The sequence below is a fragment of the Salvelinus sp. IW2-2015 genome, unplaced genomic scaffold, assembly GCF_002910315.2.
Source record: "Salvelinus sp. IW2-2015 unplaced genomic scaffold, ASM291031v2 Un_scaffold1526, whole genome shotgun sequence".
Lineage (NCBI taxonomy): Eukaryota > Metazoa > Chordata > Actinopteri > Salmoniformes > Salmonidae > Salvelinus > Salvelinus sp. IW2-2015.
The window spans coordinates 191,857-214,356 of record NW_019942965.1 but is presented as its reverse complement, the minus strand read 5'-3'; the positions used below and the strand labels follow the sequence as shown (position 1 = coordinate 214,356).

Genomic DNA, 22,500 nt, shown 5'->3' with positions numbered 1-22,500 from the left:
CTCCTCCCTCCTCTCTCCTCCCTCCTCTCTCCTCTCTTCTCCCTCCTCTCTCCTCTTCTCTCCAGGTTCACTCCGTTTGCCAACGGTCCAGAGGACACACCAGAGGAGATCCTGGTTCGGATCGGCAGCGGGAAGTTCTCTCTGACCGGAGGATACTGGAACTCTGTCTCAGCAGAGGCCAAGGTACACACACACAATCACAGTCACACACACTCACACCGAAGCCAAGGGAATGTTACCAACATTCAAACACATATTCAATGGATGATAATGTTGTAATATGTTTTTGACCTCTGACGTTCAGGAGCTGGTGTCTAAGATGTTACACGTGGACCCCCACCAGCGTTTGACAGCCGGCCAGGTGTTGTGTCATCCCTGGGTCACACACCGAGACCACCTGCCCAAGTTCACACTGACCAGACAGGACGCGCCACACCTGGTCAAGGTAACAGACACTCTAAATGTCCTGTTTTAACATCTCAGTATATTTTATTGTGTATAAAGTGTGAGTTGCCATTTTTTATTATCTCGTTTGTTTTGGTTTGTGCAGAGCGCCATGGCAGCCACCTACTCTGCCCTCAACAGGAACGTTCCACCTGTGCTGGACCCCGTGGGATGTTCCACTCTAGCCCAACGGAGGGGGGTGAAGAAACTCACCTCCACTGCCCTCTGACCGTTAACATTTCACCTCAGACTTATAACCCTGCTGGAGCTCTGCTCAGACAGACAGACCTGGTTCCTCAGATGACCTGGACAGAACTCTGATGCACCTGGGACCCCCCCTTGACCCTGCTCAGTTATTAACTAGACCAGGGCTGGAATTACAGCCTATAGCTCTGTGGGATCAGGGCTGGAACTACAGCCTATAGCTCTGTGGGATCAGGGCTGGAACTACAGCCTATAGCTCTGTTGTACCAGGGCTGGAACTACAGCCTATAGCTCTGTTGTAACCAAGGGCTGGAATAACAGCCTATAGCTCTGTGGGATCAGGGCTGGGGAACTAACAAGCCTATAGCTCTGTTGGACCAGGGCTGGAACTACAGCCTAATAGCCTCTGTTGTACAGGGCTGAAACTAAGCCTATAGCTTGTTGGACCGGCTGGAAACACAGCCTATAGCTCTGTGGACAGGGCTGGGAACTACAAGCCTATAGCTCTGTTGGACCAGGGCTGAACTACAGCCTATAGCTCTGTTGGACCAGGCTGAACTACAGCCTATAGCTCTGTGGGACCAGGGCTGGAACTACAGCCTATAGCTCTGTTGGACCAGGGCTGGAATACAGCCTATAGCTCTGTTGTACTAGGGCTGGAACTAAAGCCTATAGCTCTGTGGGACAGGGCGAACTACAGCCTAATAGCTCTGTTTGTACCAGGCTGAACTACAGCCTATAGCTTCTGTTGCCAGGGCTGGAACTACAGCTAGGCCTATAGCTCTGTTGGACCAGGGCTGGAACTACAGCCTATAGCTCTGTTGTACAAGGGCTGGAACTACAGCCCTAAGTAGCCATACTGTGGGAATCAGGGCTGAACTACAGCCTATAAGCTCTGTTGGACCAGGGCTGGAACTACAGCCTATAGCTCTGTTGACAGGGCTGGAACTACAGCCTATAGCTCTGTTGTACCAGGGCTGGAACTACAGCCTATAGCTCTGTGGATCAGGCTGGAACTACAGCCTATAGCTTCTGTGGGATCAGGGCTGGAACTACAGCCTATAGCTGCTGTGGATCAAAGGCTGGAACAAACAGCCTATAAGTCTCTGTGTACCAGGCTGGAACTACAGCCCTATAGCTCTGTGGGATCAAGGGCTGGAACTACAGCCTATAGCTCTGTTGGACCAGGGCTGGAACTACAGCCTATAGCTCTGTTGGACCAGGGCTGGAACTACAGCCTATAGCTCTGTTGGACCAGGGCTGATGGTGACCACATTGTAGCGTCTCTCCAGTCTTTGCTTTGGACAATTCGTGTTGCCTCTAGACTCAAGAGACAGGTGTCAGGAACATGAATGTGCTGTATGTAGATGCCTGTACTTCTGGGAACATTTGAGATACCTGCATTATGCATTTAAGACCCATATTAAAATGATGATGAACTGTATAATGTAGCTCTGTGTATAAACCTGAGTAGCCTCAAAGACAGTACAATATGAAGATAGGCTAAAACGGCTTCGCCAATAGAAATCCCAGACCACACTTTTCGGCAATGTTATGGCGACGTTGGCTAGCTAAGCTCATGCGTAGAAACACGTCATCGGGTCTAACGGTCGTCTCGTGCCAAACTGCACATGTGCAGGCTGTCAAATCAAACTCACTCCTTACATGGTTTTTTTTTGTTGACGAAAATGAAATCCGTTTGTCACTTTCACGAGGTTGGAGTAATAACATGTTCAACTACTTAAGAAATTGGATCAATTCTAGGTTGTGGATTTAGATTTTGAGAAAATGAACAACTAAGGAAGAATGTTTTACTTCTCTCATTGACTTCACAACCCCCAAAGCCTGGCCAGCTTGGTCTGTTTCGCAAGCGTTCACAGATGTCTAACGATGTTGCATCTCTGGGTTTAGAAACTCTGTGGTAGCCTCTTCTGTGACTGAGCCATCAGACAGAGACAAAACTAGTGATGTCATCATAGTGAGAGCAGGTAGAGCTCCACTGACCCCGCCCCCTATGTAGAGACAAGCTCCTCCCAGTCAGCCACAACATCCAGAGTGACGGGACTGAGGTCCAATCATGGCTTTGGTGGGCCAGTCTGTACCCAGACTGCCCTGTCCACGCCACACCTCAACATTTACAGACACCAAGGGAAACCTGGTCCTCGACCAGTGTTAAGCAGTGGTTATCTGGACAGCGAGTCTGTGTATATGTTGATGCCTTCAAATGCTCCTCAGGACTCCTCTGAACCTTGTTTCCCAGTTCCAAGGTACATTTGAAAGCAGCATGCGTGGATGACGCTATGAGGAGTCTGTGTCTGACACGGAACTGACACTACTGTTCCAGTATAGCAGCTCAGGTTTCTAGGAGATTAAATACCATGCATTTTATAAGTCCATTAACTATGTCATGTAAGCACACAGGTGGGGTGGGAGAGGTCYATGGATGTAGAAATGTGTGGATAGAAGGGACATGATATCTTATGCTGAATTGAACCCTTTCAACCTGCCGTCTGGAATGTCATGACAGTTGTGGAGGTAATCCAGTATTTTACTGTATGGGTCAGCTGGCACCTGCTGACTTCTGGTCAATCCCTTTAAAGCACTGTCTGTCTAATTGAATGAAAAAATATGTAGCTACAGTATCAATGACTTGTAGCAGTATTATTGAATTAATGAGCTGATCCTGGATCGGTGGACAACTCCTACCCATTCGATCGCTCTCCCTCAGCTCTTCTAGATGTGTTGTAACACAGTCTTTCAGGTTCTGCTTGACTGGTAGCAGAGCTGTAAGCTTGTGTGTTTGAGATGTCTGTATGTTTTGTTCCCCTTCTGGTTTGAGAGGAGATGAGATGCCTTTTTTCTCTCTTCGTGTTGCCCTCTCCTTCCTCTGCCCCTATCCAGTGGAGATAGTGTCCCTTCCTCCACCCCTGCTGCTGTCTCCTCTCTCTGGTTTTGTATCTCAGTGGAGTCACAGTAGGACTTTGTATTGAACATAATAAAAAATACCTTCAGTATACAACTGTGTTTTTCACTGACCAGTAAATACTACAGAAAGGCTTTTAATTCAGACAACATACAGTCAACAGCATAGAGAACAATGCATCAAAGATGTTCTGTATTGGAACCAGTCGACATCAAAAGGCTCCTGGATGACAGGGCTACAGTGGCGTTCCGGTCTAATCTCTATTGGGCAGAGAAAGTTCACTTGGCTTCCGATTGGCCCAGAGAGAGTTCTCTCTTCTTTCCATTGGCCCAGAGAGTTCCTAATGTATACATCTGGCATAGATAGAAATGTACTAGAGTTGGCACTATTCCTTATTCTACATGAAAGACAATCCATGTTTTTACAAAGTAACATGTTCTATACAACACATTTCCATGGGTACGATGCACCCTCTAACCCTACCCATAGTGCTGTACTACTGACCCTGGAGTACTGTAGGAAATAAACAAGTGCTGATGAAGAGGAAGGTGCAGAACCACAACAAACAAAGATGTAAACCTCATAGGATCATGTACGGGCTAGTAATATACTCTACAAACAAATACAAAACCCAAATGTTAATTCAGAAACACTTCATTACATTTGCGACTATCACATTTTACATAAAGCTACTTACAGCTAATGTTGTGTAAGACAATTCTCTAAATCTAAATTGATAAAAGGACAATACAAAAGATTCAACTGAAATTCTCTATAATGAATGACAGCTAAATACATATCATGTAGGATATTATGGGGCTTATAAAGGGCTTACAACGCTTTGAAGACGCATGGCCTTCAAGGTGAAAGTGACAAACAAATACTGTACAAGTGAGCTTCAATCTGATATCCAATAAGAATCCCATTTTACAAACCTAAACTCTCTCTCTAAATGACAGTTAGCTTGCAGGTCATTTCTCCCATTCCATCTGTATCGATAAAGCAAACAGCTTCAGAATGAATTTACTGTAACAACCAAGTAGTAGCTGTTCTTTAGTTGGATGATTTGATTCCAGTCTCAGTGTTCTCCTGTACAGAAATATTCACTAATATCCCAAGTCAGTTTTTCATGTCAGAGGAGGGACATGGTTATGGGACAAAGGGGAGGGGTTAAAAACACACAACAAGATTGAGATTCTATTTATTTGGTTATAAATTCTTCTTCTTTGATCTCTTGTAGATGGGCGTGGWTATCTTGTAGATRKGCRKGGTTGTTTGGTAGAGGGGAGGGGCTTTTCTTCAGAGGGGCTGTACTATGATTCCCTGTATTGTCAGGTTTGTTGAGTTTCCCTGACTGCCGGTCCAGCTGCTTCTGGTTGCGTCTGAGAGCGTGGTTTTTCAGGTGGACAGTGAGGCCCCTCTGGGTGAGCTGGTAGATGTGACACTCATAGCAGTAGTAAGGAGTCACGGCCACGTGTCTAACATGATGTGTTAGAAAGTTGTTGATCGAGGAGAAGTTTTTTTCACACATCTCACAGCGCGGGACCCTGCCTGGGTGTTCCGTGTTGTAGTGCTTTTTCATTGTGAATTTATTCAGCATCTCCACAGAGCAGAAGGAGCAACACAACATCACTTTGTGGAAACTGGTGTGAGTACGAGAGTGCTTGTCGAGGACTATCTGGTTTCTGTAGTAAGTGTTGCAGAGTGGGCAGAAGAATTTCTTCTTATGGCTGGGTTGGTATTTATTCTGATGCTCCCCGGCTCCTCTGGCTTTTCGGATAGCATCCAAGTCCTTTTCCTCCTTGTTGTCCTCCTTCACATGGTGGAAGCAGATGTGAGTCCTCAGGGAGCCCTTGGATAGGTAGCGTTGGGGGCAGAGTGGCACTGGGCAGGCATATTTCGCATCAGTGCAGCAGCCGGTTTTATGCTCCAGTAACTCGCTTCGCGACTGAAAGGTGTTGCTGCACTGTGGGCAGCGGAACCCTGCCACCCTCTTCTTCCCCTCCACAGTCTGACCTTTCTGTCTCTCCCTCTCTTCCTCCCTCGCCCTCTCTGCAATCATCTTCCATTCGTCTTCCTGGGTTTTCCTCCTCTCTTGCTCATATCTCCACCATTGCGGCCCCGGAAGCTTTCTCCGTTTCCCCTTTTCCCCCCACATCTCTTTCGTCCTGCTCTCTCCCCCTTCCTCCATCTGCCATACCTCCTCCTCCTCCCCTACCACATATTCTGTACATTCCTCCTCCTCCTCTGGATTTGAGTTTTCTATCACAAACACTCCCTCCACCTCCCCCTCACGCTCCGTCACATTCATTTTCTCTTTCCTGTGAATCTCTGTTACCATGGCATCATAGCCTCCATCTTCTCCTTCATATGGGTGAGTGTGTGAGTATTCCATCCCATACTCTCCTCCCTCTTTCTTCCTTTCTCCTGTGTGTGAGTCTCCTATTTTCACCACTCTAATCTGGTCATAGCTCTCTGCAATGCTCTCATCCTCCCCAACATCTTCCTCTTTGATTGAACTAAACGACTTGTTGAGGGAACTAAATGACTTGTTGAGGGAACTAAACGACTTGAGGGAACTAAACGACTTGTTGACTGACCCCAACGAATTGTTCCAGCGATTCATCTGCGAATCCAACTCCCTGTCCACTGGCTCCTCCTTGATGCCGGCCATTTTTACTTCCAACATCCCAGTCCCCTTCGCCCTCTCAGCGTACACCTGTGAGAGATGAACAAGAAGTGTTTCATTTAGAAGCATTATTCATTATTATATAGAACATTATTCAATTCAAGTTATAGTGTTGAAGGTTGTGCTACAACAGTACATGTACCTCTAAAGCCCAGAAAGCTCAGATTCGCCCGCTCTGAAAGCTTTATAATGTCAAAATATGTTTGTTGGTCAGCGAAAATGCATATTTGGTGATCAAAGGACGGATTATTAACTTTGCATATCTACTAAATGGGAGTTTGAATCAGAGCTTCCTGGGGGCACAGATAGATACTACTAGTTCAGGGCTACACTTGGTTTAATAAACTGTAGGCTAGGCCTGGAAGGCAATTTTAGATAGCTATAACGTCTTTCAAGATCAGCCTATAAGAACTAAAAATATGTTTTTGTTGGTGGAGTGAAAAGTTCCAAGAAATGAACTAGTTAATTGGCGGCAAATGTTTGAAGCAATAACGCCGCCATCTTCTCTACTAAAACCTTTTCAGTCTACTGTCTTTGATTAATGATCCTATAGCCTATGCTACTGTCTTTGATGCTATAGCCTAAACAACAGTTTGGCACAATGTTAAATTAAGTTTAATAAAACATGTACAAATAATAATAATAATTGTAGGCTAGCCTCATAGCGCGAATATCATACTCACGGTGTGTTTMCGATAAGCCGATGTTTTATCAGTGGAATAAATCGATGGGATTGCGTCAAGATTTAATATTAACCTCGTGGTGAAACCGAGATCAAGTTTTGTGAAGCACTCTTCTGTAAAGTGGTCGCCACATAAACGGGAAACATCTGGAATTTGCTCTCCCGGGTTGCTTCCATTGATAAACTGCAGCCACCGTTGGCGTCTCTGGGGCTCCTCTGGTAAACTGTAATGAATAATTGTGTCCGATTGATTGGCGCATCCTCTAACAATGCATTTATGTATTTCCATTGCGTTCTTCTCTTTAGCCAGTTATTTTGTAATGAAACTGAGTCACAACTTGATGTACGTTTTAGCTACAAATGTTGTGTCGTCGCCGAGGTGTGACAGCTGCGTTTGCACACACTGACCCGGACTACCAGTATCTTTGTTATTGCTGTCTGCTAGCAGTTAGCACTGTGGCTAAGCTATCTACAGTGTAGAGTAACTAATTTATATCCGCACGATGACTTTCCACTTTCTCTCTATCTGGCTATGAAGTTCGAACAGTGGTGAATTCAGAAATATCCATGGATATGTGTAAATTCAACCACAATCATAATTTCCAGCTACCAAAATGTTATAATTTATCATGGATTGCTAAAATAGCTAGCAGGTTGTTACTTCTTCTGTTTTATTATCAGAAAATGTGCTCTATCGCCACCTACTGTAGTGGAGTGTTTCTACTGAACGAGCATTTAACCTAGGCTATATTATATTTATTCGAATGGATAATATAAAATATAAATATAAAATGTATATTTAATCGATAGGTTTTATTATTCTAAACACTTACCCAGATCCAGCATATGAACTGTGTCTGTGGTCCAAGTACATTTACAAAGATATTTTCAAATTAATATATGATGTAAAGTGGTTGTTCCACTGGATATCATAAGGTGAATGCACCAATTTGTAAGTCGCTCTGGATAAGAGCGTCTGCTAAATGACTTAAATGTAATGTAAATGTAATTTGTGTAATGGTTTGGTGTGTTTGATTTAAACGTKTAATATTGTTGCATTCCGAAACTTAAATGATAAAGGAAGACAGTAACTAGCTAGCATGGTGTATTGCTGTTTCACATGTGTAAATAAAGCTTTACCATTTTGTATGACATGTCATGCGCATGCGTAAACCGGTGCACAAGTGGTGAATTGRTTTTTCGTGAATTGTGCCGGGAGAAATTGGCCCGTTTTTCTTTCTCAGTATTGTTCATATAGCAGTAAGCGCCACCCAGGCACGAAGAGAAGATCTGAGCTGTAAAGAATATGCCCAAGAATAAAGGTAAAGTGTTAGAAGTGCCGTCTATTCCCGGAACTTGTCCCGCAGTCTCTGACTACTTCAGTCTCTACACGCAGTGAAAACGTGACAGTTGAATAGCTAGCTAACATAATGACTAACGGTAACCACCAGGTTCGTAGCATATATTTTCACAAATCTAGGTACGTACAAACTAGGTAAGTKAAGAGCAGCCAGCTCGCTGTATTGTCGTTCTGACGTTAAATTGTACTGTTATGGGCGCACATGACTTGGCTTGCTAGCCATTTACGGTGCTAACACGGGCATTTTAATGGCAGTTAACGTTATTTACTCAATGAACCCATTCAAACCGCAGTCAGCTAGCTACATTTGCCTGAAGGATTTTAGCAGGAAGATTTCACGTACTGACTGTAGTTGGCCATATGGTATATCTGCGCTCTATTCCTGTAAAACATGTTCAAATGTTGCTATAACACATCATGTACCTCCTGTAGTTGGACTCCCGAGTGGTGCAGCAGTCTAAGGCACTGCGTCTCAGTGCTAGAGGCGTCACTATAATACCTGCTTCGAATCCAGGCTGTACCATTGGCCGGAGTAGACCGTCATTGTAAATAAGAATTTGTTCTTAACTGACTTGCCTAGTAAAATAAAAGTTGTTGATGTGGGGTTGACATTGAAACACTATAATAATACAGTATAGGTTAGCTATTGGGTGTGGTGCTGCGATTTCATAGTGAAACTCAACCTTTACCGAACATAGCTACAGTAGTTAAATACAGTCTGAGCGAAAGTGTCTGCTAAATGACAAAAATGTGAGTGGTCTGTATGACTTAATTTTTTTCTCTCTGTTCTTTCCAGGTAAGGGAGGAAAGAATCGTCGACGTGGAAAAAATGAGAACGAGTCAGAGAAGAGAGAGCTGGTGTTCAAAGAGGACGGGCAGGGTGAGTGGAGGACGGGCAGGGTGAGTGGAGGACGAGCAGGGTGAGTGGAGAGTGTAGGGGTCTCTGCCAGGGCTTGTGTGGGTGTAGGCTTTTGCGCCAGCCAAATGGCAACATTGCTGAATCAAGTCTTTGTTGAAGACTGATTGGTTGATTAGTTGGTGTGTTACTGCTTTGGCTGGAGCAAAAGCCTGCACACACACCAGTTCTAGAATTAGAACTGCCAGTCTCTCCCCTGTGTGGAATAACTCAAATGCTCCTAACAATGCTCTAGAATGTACAGTTCCCTTTTCCCCAAGTTTCTGGAATGCAGATAAAAATGCAGCCCTGTTTTTAGAGCAGACGTGCGTTGTATTGAGGGTGAAGGTATACAAGCATAATGATCAACATGRCCCTACTCCGTGGGAGCAATGTAACCCTCTCCCCTCTGCTGTAGAGTACACTCAGGTGTTCCCAACTCCTGTGATGTTGTGTATGTTAAGTCGTTCTCTCTTTCCTGTAGAATATGCTCAGGTGATTAAGATGTTGGGTAATGGGAGGTTGGAAGCCATGTGTTTTGATGGCGTTAAGCGGCTCTGCCACATYCGAGGAAAACTCAGGAAAAAGGTAGGAACACACACACGCCCATCATATTGACACACAAGGGGAAACCCTGAATGATGCAGACTCAACGTTTTTTTTCTTTTTTTTTCTCCCCACTATGGACTGTCAACTGCGACACAGCATGGGCTGCAGTTGTGTGTTAACCAATTCTTTAGATTGTTATCCATCCATCTGATTTAAGTCCTTGTAAAAGCRTTCTTGTGTTTTTCTTTCAGGTGTGGATTAACACGTCAGATATCATTCTGTTGGGCCTGAGAGATTACCAGGTGAGATGACCGGCAAGTTTACAACTGTTGTTGTTGTGGGTGACTGTGCATTTGGTTGTCACTTAGGGCTGGGCGATTTATATAGAATTAATTAGATTAATTCAAATGTGTTTTTTAGCACACAATGCCTGTGTCGCAAGAATCAAATTTTGTTTTTATGAGCATTTATGTCCACTTGTCTTTTTGGTCTTATCTCCTTTGYTCCGTCTGTGCCTGTGTGTACATTCCCACTCATACACCAAGTCCCTGCCACTCACAACAACAACAACAGAAACATCACTTCTTCCTCTATGACAAAAAGCTGTTTCAACTCGCTATTTGCATTTGAGGTTTGGTCCAACAGAATGGGTCCTATGGACACTGAAAGCCACTGAGACATTATTTGAGTAATAGATGAGAACTCAACCTTTCTAATGTTACCTTTTTATCTCTCAACTCATAAAACGCACAGAGAGTAGACCTATCAATGAACATTGTTTCTGGAAAAGAAATGCTCATTTTCTGTGCAACGTGCCAGTAGCAGAATTTTTGCCACCGGCTGTGCTAGTTATCTAGTTGTTTTATAAATGTGCAATGAGAATAAAAATACACATTAATATCAGGAATTGGCAAYTAATTCTGAGAAATAAGCATCTTATCCAGGTAGGCTACTTGATTTCAACATCTGAACAAAGTGGACAGGCTAGCATGCTGTTCAAACAGTTGGAGGCAGACAGGAGGGTGTGTTCATAGGAGTTCAACTGTTCTACCTTGTTAGCTAGCAAATAGATCCCAAGTTGGCTAGACTTGAAATATAAAGATTATCTGACTACTCATTAGCATGTGGGTTTGTGCTTGAGAGATTGTTTATTAGACCTGTGTTACACAGGAGGTTGGTGGGACCTTCATTGGGGAGAACGTGCTCGTGGTAATGGCTGGAGCGAAAATWGTGTAATGGCATCAAACACATGGTTTCCAGGGTTTGATGGCATTCCATCCCAGCCATTATTATGAGCCTTCCTCCCCTCAGCAGCCTCCTGTGCTGTGTTAATTTTCTATTGTGCCTGCTACAAGAAATGTATTAGTGGGGATGTGCATGGTTCTGGTTCAATTTGTAACAAAATGACATTTTCATAGACTGAGTTGAAAGCCAGATCAGTAATTATTGCAAAAAAAGCTGGTTAAACTATTTGGATTAAATAATTACATTATTAGTTGGTCTTATGGTTGTGGAAGGCTTATATTTAGCCTAGGTATACTTACACACTCTCTGAATTCATTAGGTTATTGCTAACTGTTTTGAATGCAGTTTATTGACCTTTTAATTGTACAACAACGCTTATTCAGAGAACATGTAAAAAATCGATATATAAATCGGAAATCGGCCGCTAGTTTGGGAAAAATAAAGATGGTTTTTAGGCCATATCGCTCAGTCCTATTGTCACTGTATCATAAAAAATGGTTTGAGTTTAGTTTTTTTTCTCCCGCTATAGGACAACAAAGCTGATGTGATCCTGAAGTACAATGCAGACGAGGCCAGGAGTCTGAAGGCCTACGGAGAATTGCCGGAGCATGGTGAGTACTATGAAGAGGAGCTTTCCCTACGGTAACAGCTAATGTGATTGGAAGAGTGGTCATGCAGGAGAAGAGACGAGGAAAGAAAGCTAGAAATGATTGAGACAGCCCATGATGACTACCGCTGGCCCAATGATTGGTTTTTGTAGATATTAAATTCATGGGTTGTTTTGTTTGCACATCCTTGTTGTCTCTCTGACTCCTCCTCTTCCTGTCTCCTCCCCTTAGCCAAGATCAACGAGACGGATACTTTYGGTCCCGGGGATGATGAAGACATCCAGTTTGACGACATCGGAGATGATGACGAGGACATTGATGATGTAAGTGCTCAATCAGTATCTTTTATTGCTTTCTGTAGGTTGGAACTGTTGCAATGACAGGATTAACCATCTTGTGTCCCTCCATCCGTATCTCTCTCCCCTCTCTCTCCCCACCTCCTCTCTTTTGTCCTCTCGTCCCCTACCCACCTCCTCTCGCCCACCTCCTTTCCTCTGTCATTATCCTCCAGATCTAAGGACCTTCTAGGGGAAGGTGTGATTTTTACCATCCGCTCTGAAAATCAGCACAGGACTTCGATACTTCTCTACCGGAATCACTGTACCCTCTGCCCACATTTGTGGCTGTGTTAAGTAGTGACGACCCGGCCCACACAACATACTTCAAGGACGTTCAGCCCTCCCACTAACTCATTGATAACATGACTGCAGCTGCTCGCAATTTCTTGCGGTGTCCTTTTAATGTATTTATATCGATTTCATGTGGAGTGGAATTTACTTACAAGTATAGAACCTCTAGATTTGCAATAAAAAGATTAACCATTTTATGTTTTATCCTGCGTTCTTTATATTAGGATTAAATATGTTTATTGATTACGGGAAACTGATTTCTCCTGAAGATGCCTCTGTATCCTTTGGAATGTTTCTTTAATTCTATATCGTATTCCGGTTATGCCATATTGCAGTTAGAGAACGTTTTGTTTCTATTGATCAATGCCAAAACGAAGGCTACATATCCCCACCTTCTGTTTTTCAACAGTCTGTATTTTCTTTTGTTTCCCCATGTGTATTTTGTCTGTTGGTTTTGATCAACTACCGGATAAGTGTGTCACAAAGCATCACTCGGTTCAAGGAAGTTAGGCCCACCTTTGAAAAACATTCAGATATAGCTACTACTTTCTGATTTATTTCCTAAAATAATCTAGAAAATTTGATATTTGTCAATTAAACCAATGTCCATTTCATGTTATTTCAGAATATTTAGGAATGCTAATTGGCTGTTCCTGCTTTGTGACACCCCCCCCCCCCCCCGGCTGTGGTTTAGAGACTGCTGAGTTCTGTCAGAGGAAATGGCTACCTCCTAACTAGCCTGGTGGCCCAGTCTGTTGCTGCTGGAGCCAATTCCTTTGTTCCTTCACTGTCATGCCAAAGATGTCATGTAAGGCTTGGCATCTACAGAGGAGTTGGCTGCAGCTCATACACAATGGGACCAGGCTAGCTAAATATCACTGAACTGTGTCTTTAACACCATACACAGCACTTGAGCTACTATGATGTAATAAGGCTGATTTATATAGGGATTTCCAATAAAGAACTTCATTCCATGGACTTTTTGAAGTTACATTTTACACAGCATCTTTCTTCCCTGAGAAAGACTAGCCTGCGCTTGTATGTATCAACCACTAAGTGGTACCACTGAGCTACAGCTCAACCTCATCCACAGGGTTGTTGGTGGTGAGCATTAATAATGTTATGCGTTGAAGCCTTTTTTTGTAACTCCAGTAATACAAAGCTGTTGCAATACTGATATTTTTGTTTTTGCATCGAATGTTATTGGTGTTTACATTTGTGATGTTTGTGTGTAAATCAATGTCGGAGTGAGGATGACGCAGCAGGAATGAATAGGAGATGGTGTAATCTTATTTTATCCTCTCCTTCTCATATTATCACTGCTTCTGAAATGTAGCCTGAAGACCCTCTATAAGCAGGGCAGATGTCTTGTTTCTATAGGGCAATGTATAGGTTAGTTCCTTTAGAACATATATCTGACACGCACATGTGTGAACTGTTATTTGGCGCCGCTGTTCTGCATAAGACAAATCAAATTGTATTTGTCACATTCACATGGTTAGCAGATGTTAATGGTCACATACACATGGTTAGCAGATGTTAATGGTCACATACACATGGTTAGCAGATGTTAATGCGAGTGTAGCGAAATGCTTGTGCTTCTAGTTCTGGCAATGCAGTAATAACAAACGAGTAATCTAACCTAACAATTCCACAACTACTACCTTATACACACAAGTGTAAAGGGATAGAGAATATGTACATAAATATATATGAATGAGTGATGGTACAGAACGGCATAGGCAAGATGCAGTAGATGGTATAGAGTACAGTATATACATATGAGATGAGTAATGTAGGGTATATAAACATAGTGGCATAGTTTAAAGTGGCTAGTGATACATGTATTACATAAAAATGGCAAGATGCAGTAGATGATATAGAGTACAGTATATACATATGAGATGAGTAATGTAGGGTATGTAAACATATTAAGTGGCATTGTTTAAAGTGGCTAGTGATACATTTTTACATCAATTTCCCTCATTATCCATTACACCCCCACGAGGCCCAGTGTTATCAGATCACTACAAGTGCCATGTACAACGATGCTCTGGTGCAGCACATTCTCTATAAGCGCTTACAGTAGCCAACCTTATTCAAATGTATGCGTTTTCATTAGCCTAAATAATGTGCCTTTAAACGCTCACCAGGGAGATATTTGTAGCTGGGTGAAAAGGGAGAGAGGGATGAGATATATTCTCTGACCAGCCATGGTGTAACTGCTGTGAAATGGATAGCTAGGTGTGCGCTAACAGCATTTCAGTCGGTGACGTCACTCGCGCTGAGACCTTGAAGAAGTTGTTTCCCTTGCTCTGCAAGGGCCACGGCTTTTGTGGAGCGATAGGTAACGAAGCTTCGTGGGAGGCAGTTAATGTGTGCAGAGGATCCCTGGTTTGAGCCCAGGTAATGGCGAGGAGAGGGACGGAAGCAACACTGTTACATTGGTGCTGTGACCTGGATCACTGGTTGCTGCGGAAAAGGAGGAGGTCAAAAGGGGAGTGACTGTAACCGGTGTGAAATGGCTAGCTAGTTAGCGGGTGTGCGCTAATAGCGTTTCAATTAGTGACGTCACTCGCTCTGAGACCTTGAAGTAGTTGTTTCCCTTGCTCGGCAARGGCCGTGGCTTTTTTGGAGTGATGGGTAACGATGCTTCTTGGGAGGCAGTTGTTGATGTGTGCAGAGGGTCCCTAGTTGGAGCCCAGTTAGGGTTGAGGAGAGGGACAGAAGCAACACTGTTACAATGGCTCGGAGAGAGAACCAATGGAGAAAAGATGGGATAATCGGATTTCTGCGTGAAACAGAGGTCTGAAAGAGGCTGTAAATTGCACTTGAATGAATCCCACCCCAGAAATTGGCTTCAGGAATTATAGTGCTTTCTTGTCATTCCATTCTGTGTGCCGCATCATGACTAAACAACTACACGGGGGACTATACCAGCCAGCCTGCGTAATGTAATTACAAATCAATGGTCAAGTATAAAAACAAACTATGCAGTAACAGCTGTTCCAGGTTTAACCATGCATGTGGCTCCTAGTTGCCTCCAGCCCTACTCCGAGAAAGCCTGTGTGCCGTCAAGCTTCTATCTTGTCAGTGGGTTTCAAACCTTTTATGCTGTCCATTATGGGAGTACTTTCCCCCGACATCTTTGTCATAGACCCCGCTGCTGATTCTCTGACTATTAGTTGCTGTTATTCACTGTTCCCTCTGCGCTATTTTTAGTCCATGAATTATCSAATCGGGGTCTGCGTGTGTGGGAGAGACATGTGAGAGAGAGACAGACCACTGAACCGACATGTGTGGACTATTTGATGTAAATAATGATGTAATTTAGAGCCCTCTGGCACGTATGTGGTAAGTGACTTAAACCTGGGAGATATGGATTAAACTCTCATTAGAAATAATACTTTATTTTTTAAATGGCCAAATGTATCAGATGGATTGACTTTGATTACCTTCGAAGACACTCCAAAACATTAATTTCCCCCGTTGGTTTCTCTCTCTCGCTCTCTCTGTTTCTCTCTCTCGCACTCGCTCTCTTTCTCTCTCTCTTCCTGGCATCACCCCACTCTGTTTCTCTGTTATTTCTCTCTCGATTCTGCCGCAGTCGTGTTCAGACTGGTTTGATTTGTTGCTGCTGTTTTGCGGCAGCCGGCACGAATCAGGGACAGTAGTGGTGGGAATAGAGATGACCACAGTCAAACCAGGCGCTGGGCACCAGGTGACAGGTGAGATGATGATGATGGGCTCAGGATTTACTGGCGGTTGTTTTGATTGGGTGAAGGTAGTAAGCTTGGGATAAGGATATTGTTAGGGGATTGTGTTTTTTGCTCTATTCAATTCTTCTTTTGCTTAAATGAAATATTTCCGTATTGATTAATGAACGGGCATGTTTGTATTATAGGGAATGTTACTATAACTCACCTGACTCAGTGAGTGTTAGCAGATTTGTTAATTTATTGATGTTAAAATGTGATTTATCTCTCAAGGTGAAGAAACCATTTMATTTAACATAAGCTGTGTTAATACCCATGGGGCAGATCTGACTGCATATGTTTACATAAATGTACAAAGCTTATGACAGGAAAGAACAACAGCTTCTTGCTGTGTGCATATAGCGTGTATATACACTGAGAATACAAACATTAAGAACACCTTCCTAATATTGAGTTGCACCCCCCATGTAAATAGTCCGGTGGTCATTTGATTAGTTGTTTAGCAGTCTTATGTCTTGGGGGTAGAAACTGTGGTTAGGGGTTAGGATTAGGATTAAGAGTTTAGGGTTAGGGATTAGGTTAAGAGTTTAGGGTTAGGGKTTAGAGTTTTAGGGATTAGATTTTTGGGTTAGGGTTAGGGGTTAGAGTTTTAGGGGTTAGAGTTTTGGGTTAGGGGTTAGAGTTTTGGGTTAGGGTTAGGGTTTTGGGTTATGGTTAGGGAAAATAGGATTTTAAATGGGAATCAATTATCCCACAAGCACACACGTAAAACAAACGTGTATGTTTGAGCATAAACATGATCCTGCTGCACGTCGCTGTTGTGCTGTTTCTGTCTATTGACAGTCTGTCAGACAGACAGCCATAAACCACACAATACCCTGCCCACTGTCCTCTAGCTAAATGGAGGGATGACCTCCAGGTCACCTGGACGATGTATATCTCTCCCCCTCACATACAGACTGGGTCAGGTGTCATCTAGGCCGGGGATATAGTGTCTGACCGACCGAAAATCAAACATTGAAATAGAATTCTATGGAATCGAACCTGCGTGTGTCCAGATTGACTGTGTGAGCCCACTGTGCTAATGTTTAATGTTCAGTTCTGGCAGCTGTGTGTGTCTGACTCTACCCTCCAATCAGCAGTCATGACCTCGCCCATCATCACTGGGACAAGACCACTCACCAAAGGGCATGTGTCCCCTTCTCGTCTGTCGTCCAATCACAACAGCCCATCGGTTTTACGTATTTTAATGATCTTCCATTGTATCTGTATGGGCTAGATTCATTAACCAGATTAAGTTTACTCCTGGACTAAAAAGCATGTATGTGCTTAATCCGGGTTTGAGTAGCTTTCTCCAAGATGGGCTGAATATCTACTGTAGATCCAGTTTGTTGTTAATTTAATGCATTTTAGTACTGGTGCAAGTGTAACAGTATAACTTTAAACCGTCCCCTCGCCCCAACACGGGCGCGAACCAGGGACCCTCTGCACACATCGACAACAGTCACCCACGAAGCGTCGTTACCCATCGCTCCACAAAAGCCACGGCCCTTGCAGAGCAAGGGGCAACACTACATCTAGGTTTCAGAGCAAGTGACGTAACTGATTGAAACGCTACTRGCGCGTACCCGCTAACTAGCTAGCCATTTCACATCCGTTACACAAGCAGCAGTATACTTCGACCTCTCCAATGTGTTTCTAGCAGTATGAAACACGTGATGTTCTGTGAGTTTCCCTTCTGTTCGTAATTGCCCTCTATATGCTCACTGACTGTCTCTCTTCTTCGTGTGTGTAAGGGTCACCGCAGATGGACAGAGTGCAGCTAGTGAGAGGGAGGAGAGAGGAGAGAGAGAAGAGTCATGGTATGAATCACTGCTTCCAACTGAACTGACTGGATGGCTCTGTCATCTGTTGTTGTGACAAACACACCATGTTTGTTTTACTATCCTTGTTAGGACCAAACAATTGATTTCCATTCAAAATCCTATTTTCCCTAACTCCTAAAACAAAACAYAACCCTAATTCTAACCCTAAACCAGTGGTGCGTGGATAAGATCACAATCACTGGGAAGCCAAGACCCCCCCCCAAAAAAGAACATATTACAACCTATGTGTTATGATAATTGCGTTGTTTGCTCTATAACCTGGTAGTGCATATGCCTTGCCAGGGTGATATTATAGGCCTAATGCCGGGACAATAAGAAGACACAGTGGCAGAATAAATTAAACTTAACCTTTTTTAATCAGAAAACCGGAGAGCAACCTCTGTCCAGTGAAGTTCACAAAACATATTGCATGTAACAAACAGTTACATGACCTACAGCATGGTCAAGCAAGTTAATGTTTCCAACATTTACAGACTACTAAACAACTATTGATTTAGAACCACAGAGTTACCGCAAGTCACAAAGAAAACAGGAGCTGCCTCCACTATTCCAGCACCATTTMAACTTCATCATTTCAACACCATCAAATCCCCTCTGCTTAGTCTAATACAGTGACAACTCAAATATACCAAAAACAACTAGCTAGCCACTGGGGAACAACAACACAAGGATATGCAACAATTCAAGTTGTTTCTGTCAGTAATGTATGCTCTCAATGCGATTTGATATGTGTGATGCCAAAATCCAAGCTGGCTTCCCTTGACACTTTTTTTTGGTAAGAAGGCACCATCAAAGTTGAGCTCGCTCAGTTTGCTCAATGCTGATTGCTATTATTTATACTTTTTTTGTTGAAGCAAATGCTCGCTCGCTTCCCTCATTCAATGCTACCGCGGGCAACAATGTCATACTTTTATTTTATTTATTTTTAAAATTAAAAATCTTGTTTGGACCAGACAGCATCAGATAAATGGCCTACACTGTTTGCTCGCTTGAATGCTTTCTCATGTGAGATACATTCGCCTCTTGCTGAAACATAGAGGAGAATTAAGAATTTTTGTTTTTTCTTGGTCCATTTTTTGGGGAAGCCCGGCTTCCCTTGGCCATGAATACATGCCACTGCCCTAAACCTAACCCCTAAGCCTAATTCTAACTCTAAGCCTAACCCCTAAGCTTAAAAAAAACGGTTTTCCTTCTGCGGACAGGCAAAATGTCCCACTTGTGTCACGAACGTTGTTGTAAGAATCGACCAAGTGCAGCGTGGTTTGGGTTCATCATCTTTATTTAACGTGAACGGCAAAAAGAAGAAAGAAACGAACGTGAAGCTATGCCGTGCTCAAGGCAACTAACACAAACAAGATCCCACAACCACAGTGGGGAAAAGGCTGCCTAAATATGATCCCCAATCAAAGACAACAATAGACAGCTTGCCTCTGATTGGGAACCATACCAGGCCAACATAGAAATACAAAAACAATCAACCACCCTAGTCACACCCTGACCTATCCAAAATAGAGAATAAAAAGGCTCTCTAAGGTCAGGGCGTGACAGTCAACACCCCTCCCCCAAAGGTGTGGACTCTGGCCGAAAACCTGGCCCCTGGGGGAGGGTCCGGGTGGGCATCTAGCCTCGGTGGCGGCTCCGGTTCGGGACGTACCACCGCTCTGCTCGCGGATCCCTCCGCTTCCGTGGAACCGGACAAGTGCATTGTCGCGCGAAGGCTCCGGACCGTGGATCATCGCCGGAGCTCCGGACCGTGGATCGTCGCGCGAGGCTCCGGGCCAATGGATCGTCGCGGGGACTCGCGGACCGTCGCGGGACTCCGGACCGTGTATCGTCGCCGAGGACTCCGGACCGTGGATCGTCGCCGGGGACTCCGGACGCGTAGATCGTTGCCGGAGGCTCCGGACTGGGAACCCTCGCTGAAGGCTCCGGAACGGGAACCCTCGCACGCGAGGCCTCCGGACTGGGGAACGCCTCGAAGGAGGCTCTGGACTGGGAACCCTCGCAGGAGGCTCTGGACTGGGTACCCTCGCAGGAGGCTCTGGACTGGGAACCCTCGCTGGAGGCTCTGGACCATGGATCATCACTGGAGGCTCCGGGCCCTGGATCATCACTGGAGGCTCCGGGCCATGGATCATCACCGGAGGCCCCGGACCATGGGTCGGCTCCGCCGACCACCCCGTGTGGATTGGCTCTGGTTCACACCTCGGCTCCGCCGACCACCCGGTGTTCCTCCCCCCAAAACATTTTTTGAGGCTGCTTCTTGGGCCCACGTTGTGGCCGCGAACTCCGGTGTTGTCGCTGTCCTTCCTTCGCTGCTTCCGCCTGCTTCCATGGCAGGCTTTCGTCTCCTGCCATTACTTCCTCCCAAGTACAGGATGTCCTTAACTCCTGGATCTCCTCCCAAGCCCAGGATACCTGCTCCTGGGCACGCTGCTTGGTCCTGGGTTGGTGGGATCTTCTGTCACGAACGTTGTTGTAAGAATCGGACCAAGGTGCAGCGTGGTTTGGGTTCATCATCTTTATTTAACGTGAACCGGCAAAAAAGAAGAAAGAAACGAACGTGAAGCTATGCCGTGCTCAAGGCAACTAACACAAACAAGATCCCACAACCACAGTGGGGAAAAGGCTGCCTAAATATGATCCCCAATCATAGAGAACGATAGACAGCTGCCTCTGATTGGGAACCATACCAGGCCAACATAGAAATACAAAAACTAGAGTACCCACCCTAGTCACACCCTGACCTAACCAAAATAGAGAATAAAAAGGCTCTCTAAGGTCAGGGCGTGACAACTTGTCTGAATGTTTGTTGTTTTACTATCCTTGGATTGACTTCTGGTCCCCACAAGGATAGTAAAACAAAACCACACTGTGTGTGTGTGTGTGTGTGTACCTAGAGGAGTTTTTGCGTGATAAAGAGCAACGTGTACGGCAGCAGCTGGAGCATTGTGCAGACAAACGAGGGAGGAAGATGGAAGAGCAGAAAAGAAGGGAGGAGGAGAGGAGGGCAGCAGTGGAGGAGAGGAGACGACAGCAGGACGAGGAGGAGAAGGTCAGAGGTCAAACTACTATGCTCCCTTCAAAGAATTAGGAATTTGAATACTAGAATGGACATGAACATTATGACAGTATAAAAGGTCAGCAGGTTTAGTCAGGGAGTTGGTCAACCATGGTCAGCCTGTGCTGTGATAAGAGTGTAAAACAATGAATGTGAAGAATTTATCTGCACTATTATAGCTAGCCAGACAGTTTTGGAGCATTTCGCTACACTCACATTAACATCTGCTAACCATGTGTATGTGACAAATAAAATTTGATTTGAACGATTCCATAAATTGGTCAAATGAACTGCCAATATGCCAACATCCCATTCAAACAATGCAGTCACAGCCGTACTCTGGCTGAAACATGCTGATGATAGGAATCTGACAAGTTGTCAATGCAACTGATACTGTATCATAATATAACTCACAGCTTTCCAAGAAAACAAACAAGGAGACATTTATGGTCTGTTTACACATACTTTAAAGGCTATTTATACAGAACATTGTTATAAAACCTGGATAAACTGTATATATAACAATATTTTAGGTTGAGAAAAATTCTATTACACAATTGCTGATATATCACATGCCTTACTTACATTTTTCTGCATAAGTAAAATCAGGAAAATAATCACTTATGCCTCTACTGCCATTCATTCCAATTCGTCTGGTTTGGATTTCTCCCAGACCAAAATAGCTGCCATCATCATATCATTCTGGAACTTTCAGGGTTTATGTCAAAGCCCCTCTAGTAATTTAACAGGATCTCCATGGTTCTCTTCTGCTCCCTCTGTCTCTCTTGTCCTTTCCTCAAACACTCCTTCGTAGGACTCTATACTGTAGGATCTATACATAGGGATTCTATAACTATAGGATTCTATACCATAGGGACTCTATACCGTAGGATTCTATACCATAGGATTCTATACCATAGGATTCTATACCATAGGATTCTATACCGTAGGATTCTATACCGTAGGATCTATACCGTAGGATTTATACCATAGGATTTCGATACCATAGGATTCTATACTATAGGATTCTATACCATAGGATTCTATACAGTAGGACTCTATACCGTAGGATTCTATACCATAGGATGCTATACCATAAGATTCTATACCATAGGATTCTATACAGTAGGATCTCTATACCGTAGGACTCTATTACCGTAGGATTCTATACAGAAGGATTCTATACCGTAGGATTCTATACCGTAGGATTATACCGTAGGATTCTATACAGTAGGATCTTACGTAGGACTCTATACCTAGGATTCTACCATAGGATCTATACCATAGGATCTATACCATAGGATTCTATACCATAGGATTCTATACCGTAGGATTTATACCGTAGGACTCTATACTGTAGGATTAATACCGTAGGATTCTATCACGTAGGACTCTATACCGTAGGACTCTATACCGTAGGATTCTATACCGTAGGATTCTATACCATAGGATTCTATACCGTAGGATTCTATACCGTAGGATTCTATACAGTAGGATTCTATACCTAGGATTCTATACAGTAGGACTCTATACGTAGGACTTATACCGTAGGATTCATCGTAGGATTCTATACGTAGGATTCTATACCGTAGGATTCTATAAGTATTGT

At 43.9% G+C, this 22,500-nt stretch overlaps 4 protein-coding genes across 5 annotated transcripts in view; 3 read left to right on the top strand and 1 right to left on the bottom strand.

The window, feature by feature from the left end:
- LOC112071136 (ribosomal protein S6 kinase alpha-3-like) overlaps window positions 1-1,001 on the top strand; it is a 1,353-nt gene extending 352 nt beyond the window's left edge. The window contains exons 2-4 of the mRNA XM_024138603.2: window positions 66-183; window positions 305-445; window positions 551-1,001. Coding sequence (XP_023994371.1) covers window positions 66-183; window positions 305-445; window positions 551-673 — 382 coding nt within the window. The 3' untranslated portion in view covers window positions 674-1,001. The remainder of the gene's footprint in view (window positions 1-65; window positions 184-304; window positions 446-550) is intronic.
- A 2,690-nt stretch (window positions 1,002-3,691) lies between these two features.
- On the bottom strand, window positions 3,692-7,597 carry LOC112071127 (zinc finger protein 691). 2 transcript variants are annotated; one of them, XM_024138596.2, is made up of 2 exons: window positions 6,944-7,597; window positions 3,692-6,290 (listed from the first exon to the last, which is right to left on the bottom strand). In XM_024138596.2, exons 1-2 carry the CDS (start codon window positions 7,229-7,231, stop codon window positions 4,773-4,775), a joined length of 1,806 nt encoding a protein of 601 aa, XP_023994364.1. In that variant the 5' UTR covers window positions 7,232-7,597; the 3' UTR covers window positions 3,692-4,772. The 2 variants fall into 2 exon arrangements, with proteins under 2 accessions (XP_023994364.1, XP_070295365.1); XM_070439264.1 differs by having other exon boundaries at window positions 7,017-7,106.
- A 525-nt stretch (window positions 7,598-8,122) lies between these two features.
- LOC112071126 (eukaryotic translation initiation factor 1A, X-chromosomal) lies at window positions 8,123-12,422 on the top strand. The gene is made up of 7 exons (XM_024138595.2): window positions 8,123-8,264; window positions 9,099-9,182; window positions 9,682-9,785; window positions 9,998-10,048; window positions 11,521-11,602; window positions 11,831-11,922; window positions 12,111-12,422. The coding sequence occupies exons 1-7, from the start codon at window positions 8,249-8,251 to the stop codon at window positions 12,114-12,116; spliced, it is 435 nt and encodes a 144-aa protein (XP_023994363.1). The 5' UTR covers window positions 8,123-8,248; the 3' UTR covers window positions 12,117-12,422.
- A 3,413-nt stretch (window positions 12,423-15,835) lies between these two features.
- The window catches only part of LOC112071125 (MAP7 domain-containing protein 2-like), a 34,564-nt gene continuing 27,899 nt past the window's right edge, over window positions 15,836-22,500 (top strand). Inside the window, exons 1-3 of the mRNA XM_024138594.2 lie at window positions 15,836-15,956; window positions 17,741-17,806; window positions 20,731-20,885. Of these exons, the coding sequence (XP_023994362.2) occupies window positions 15,917-15,956; window positions 17,741-17,806; window positions 20,731-20,885 (261 nt within the window). The 5' untranslated portion in view covers window positions 15,836-15,916. The remainder of the gene's footprint in view (window positions 15,957-17,740; window positions 17,807-20,730; window positions 20,886-22,500) is intronic.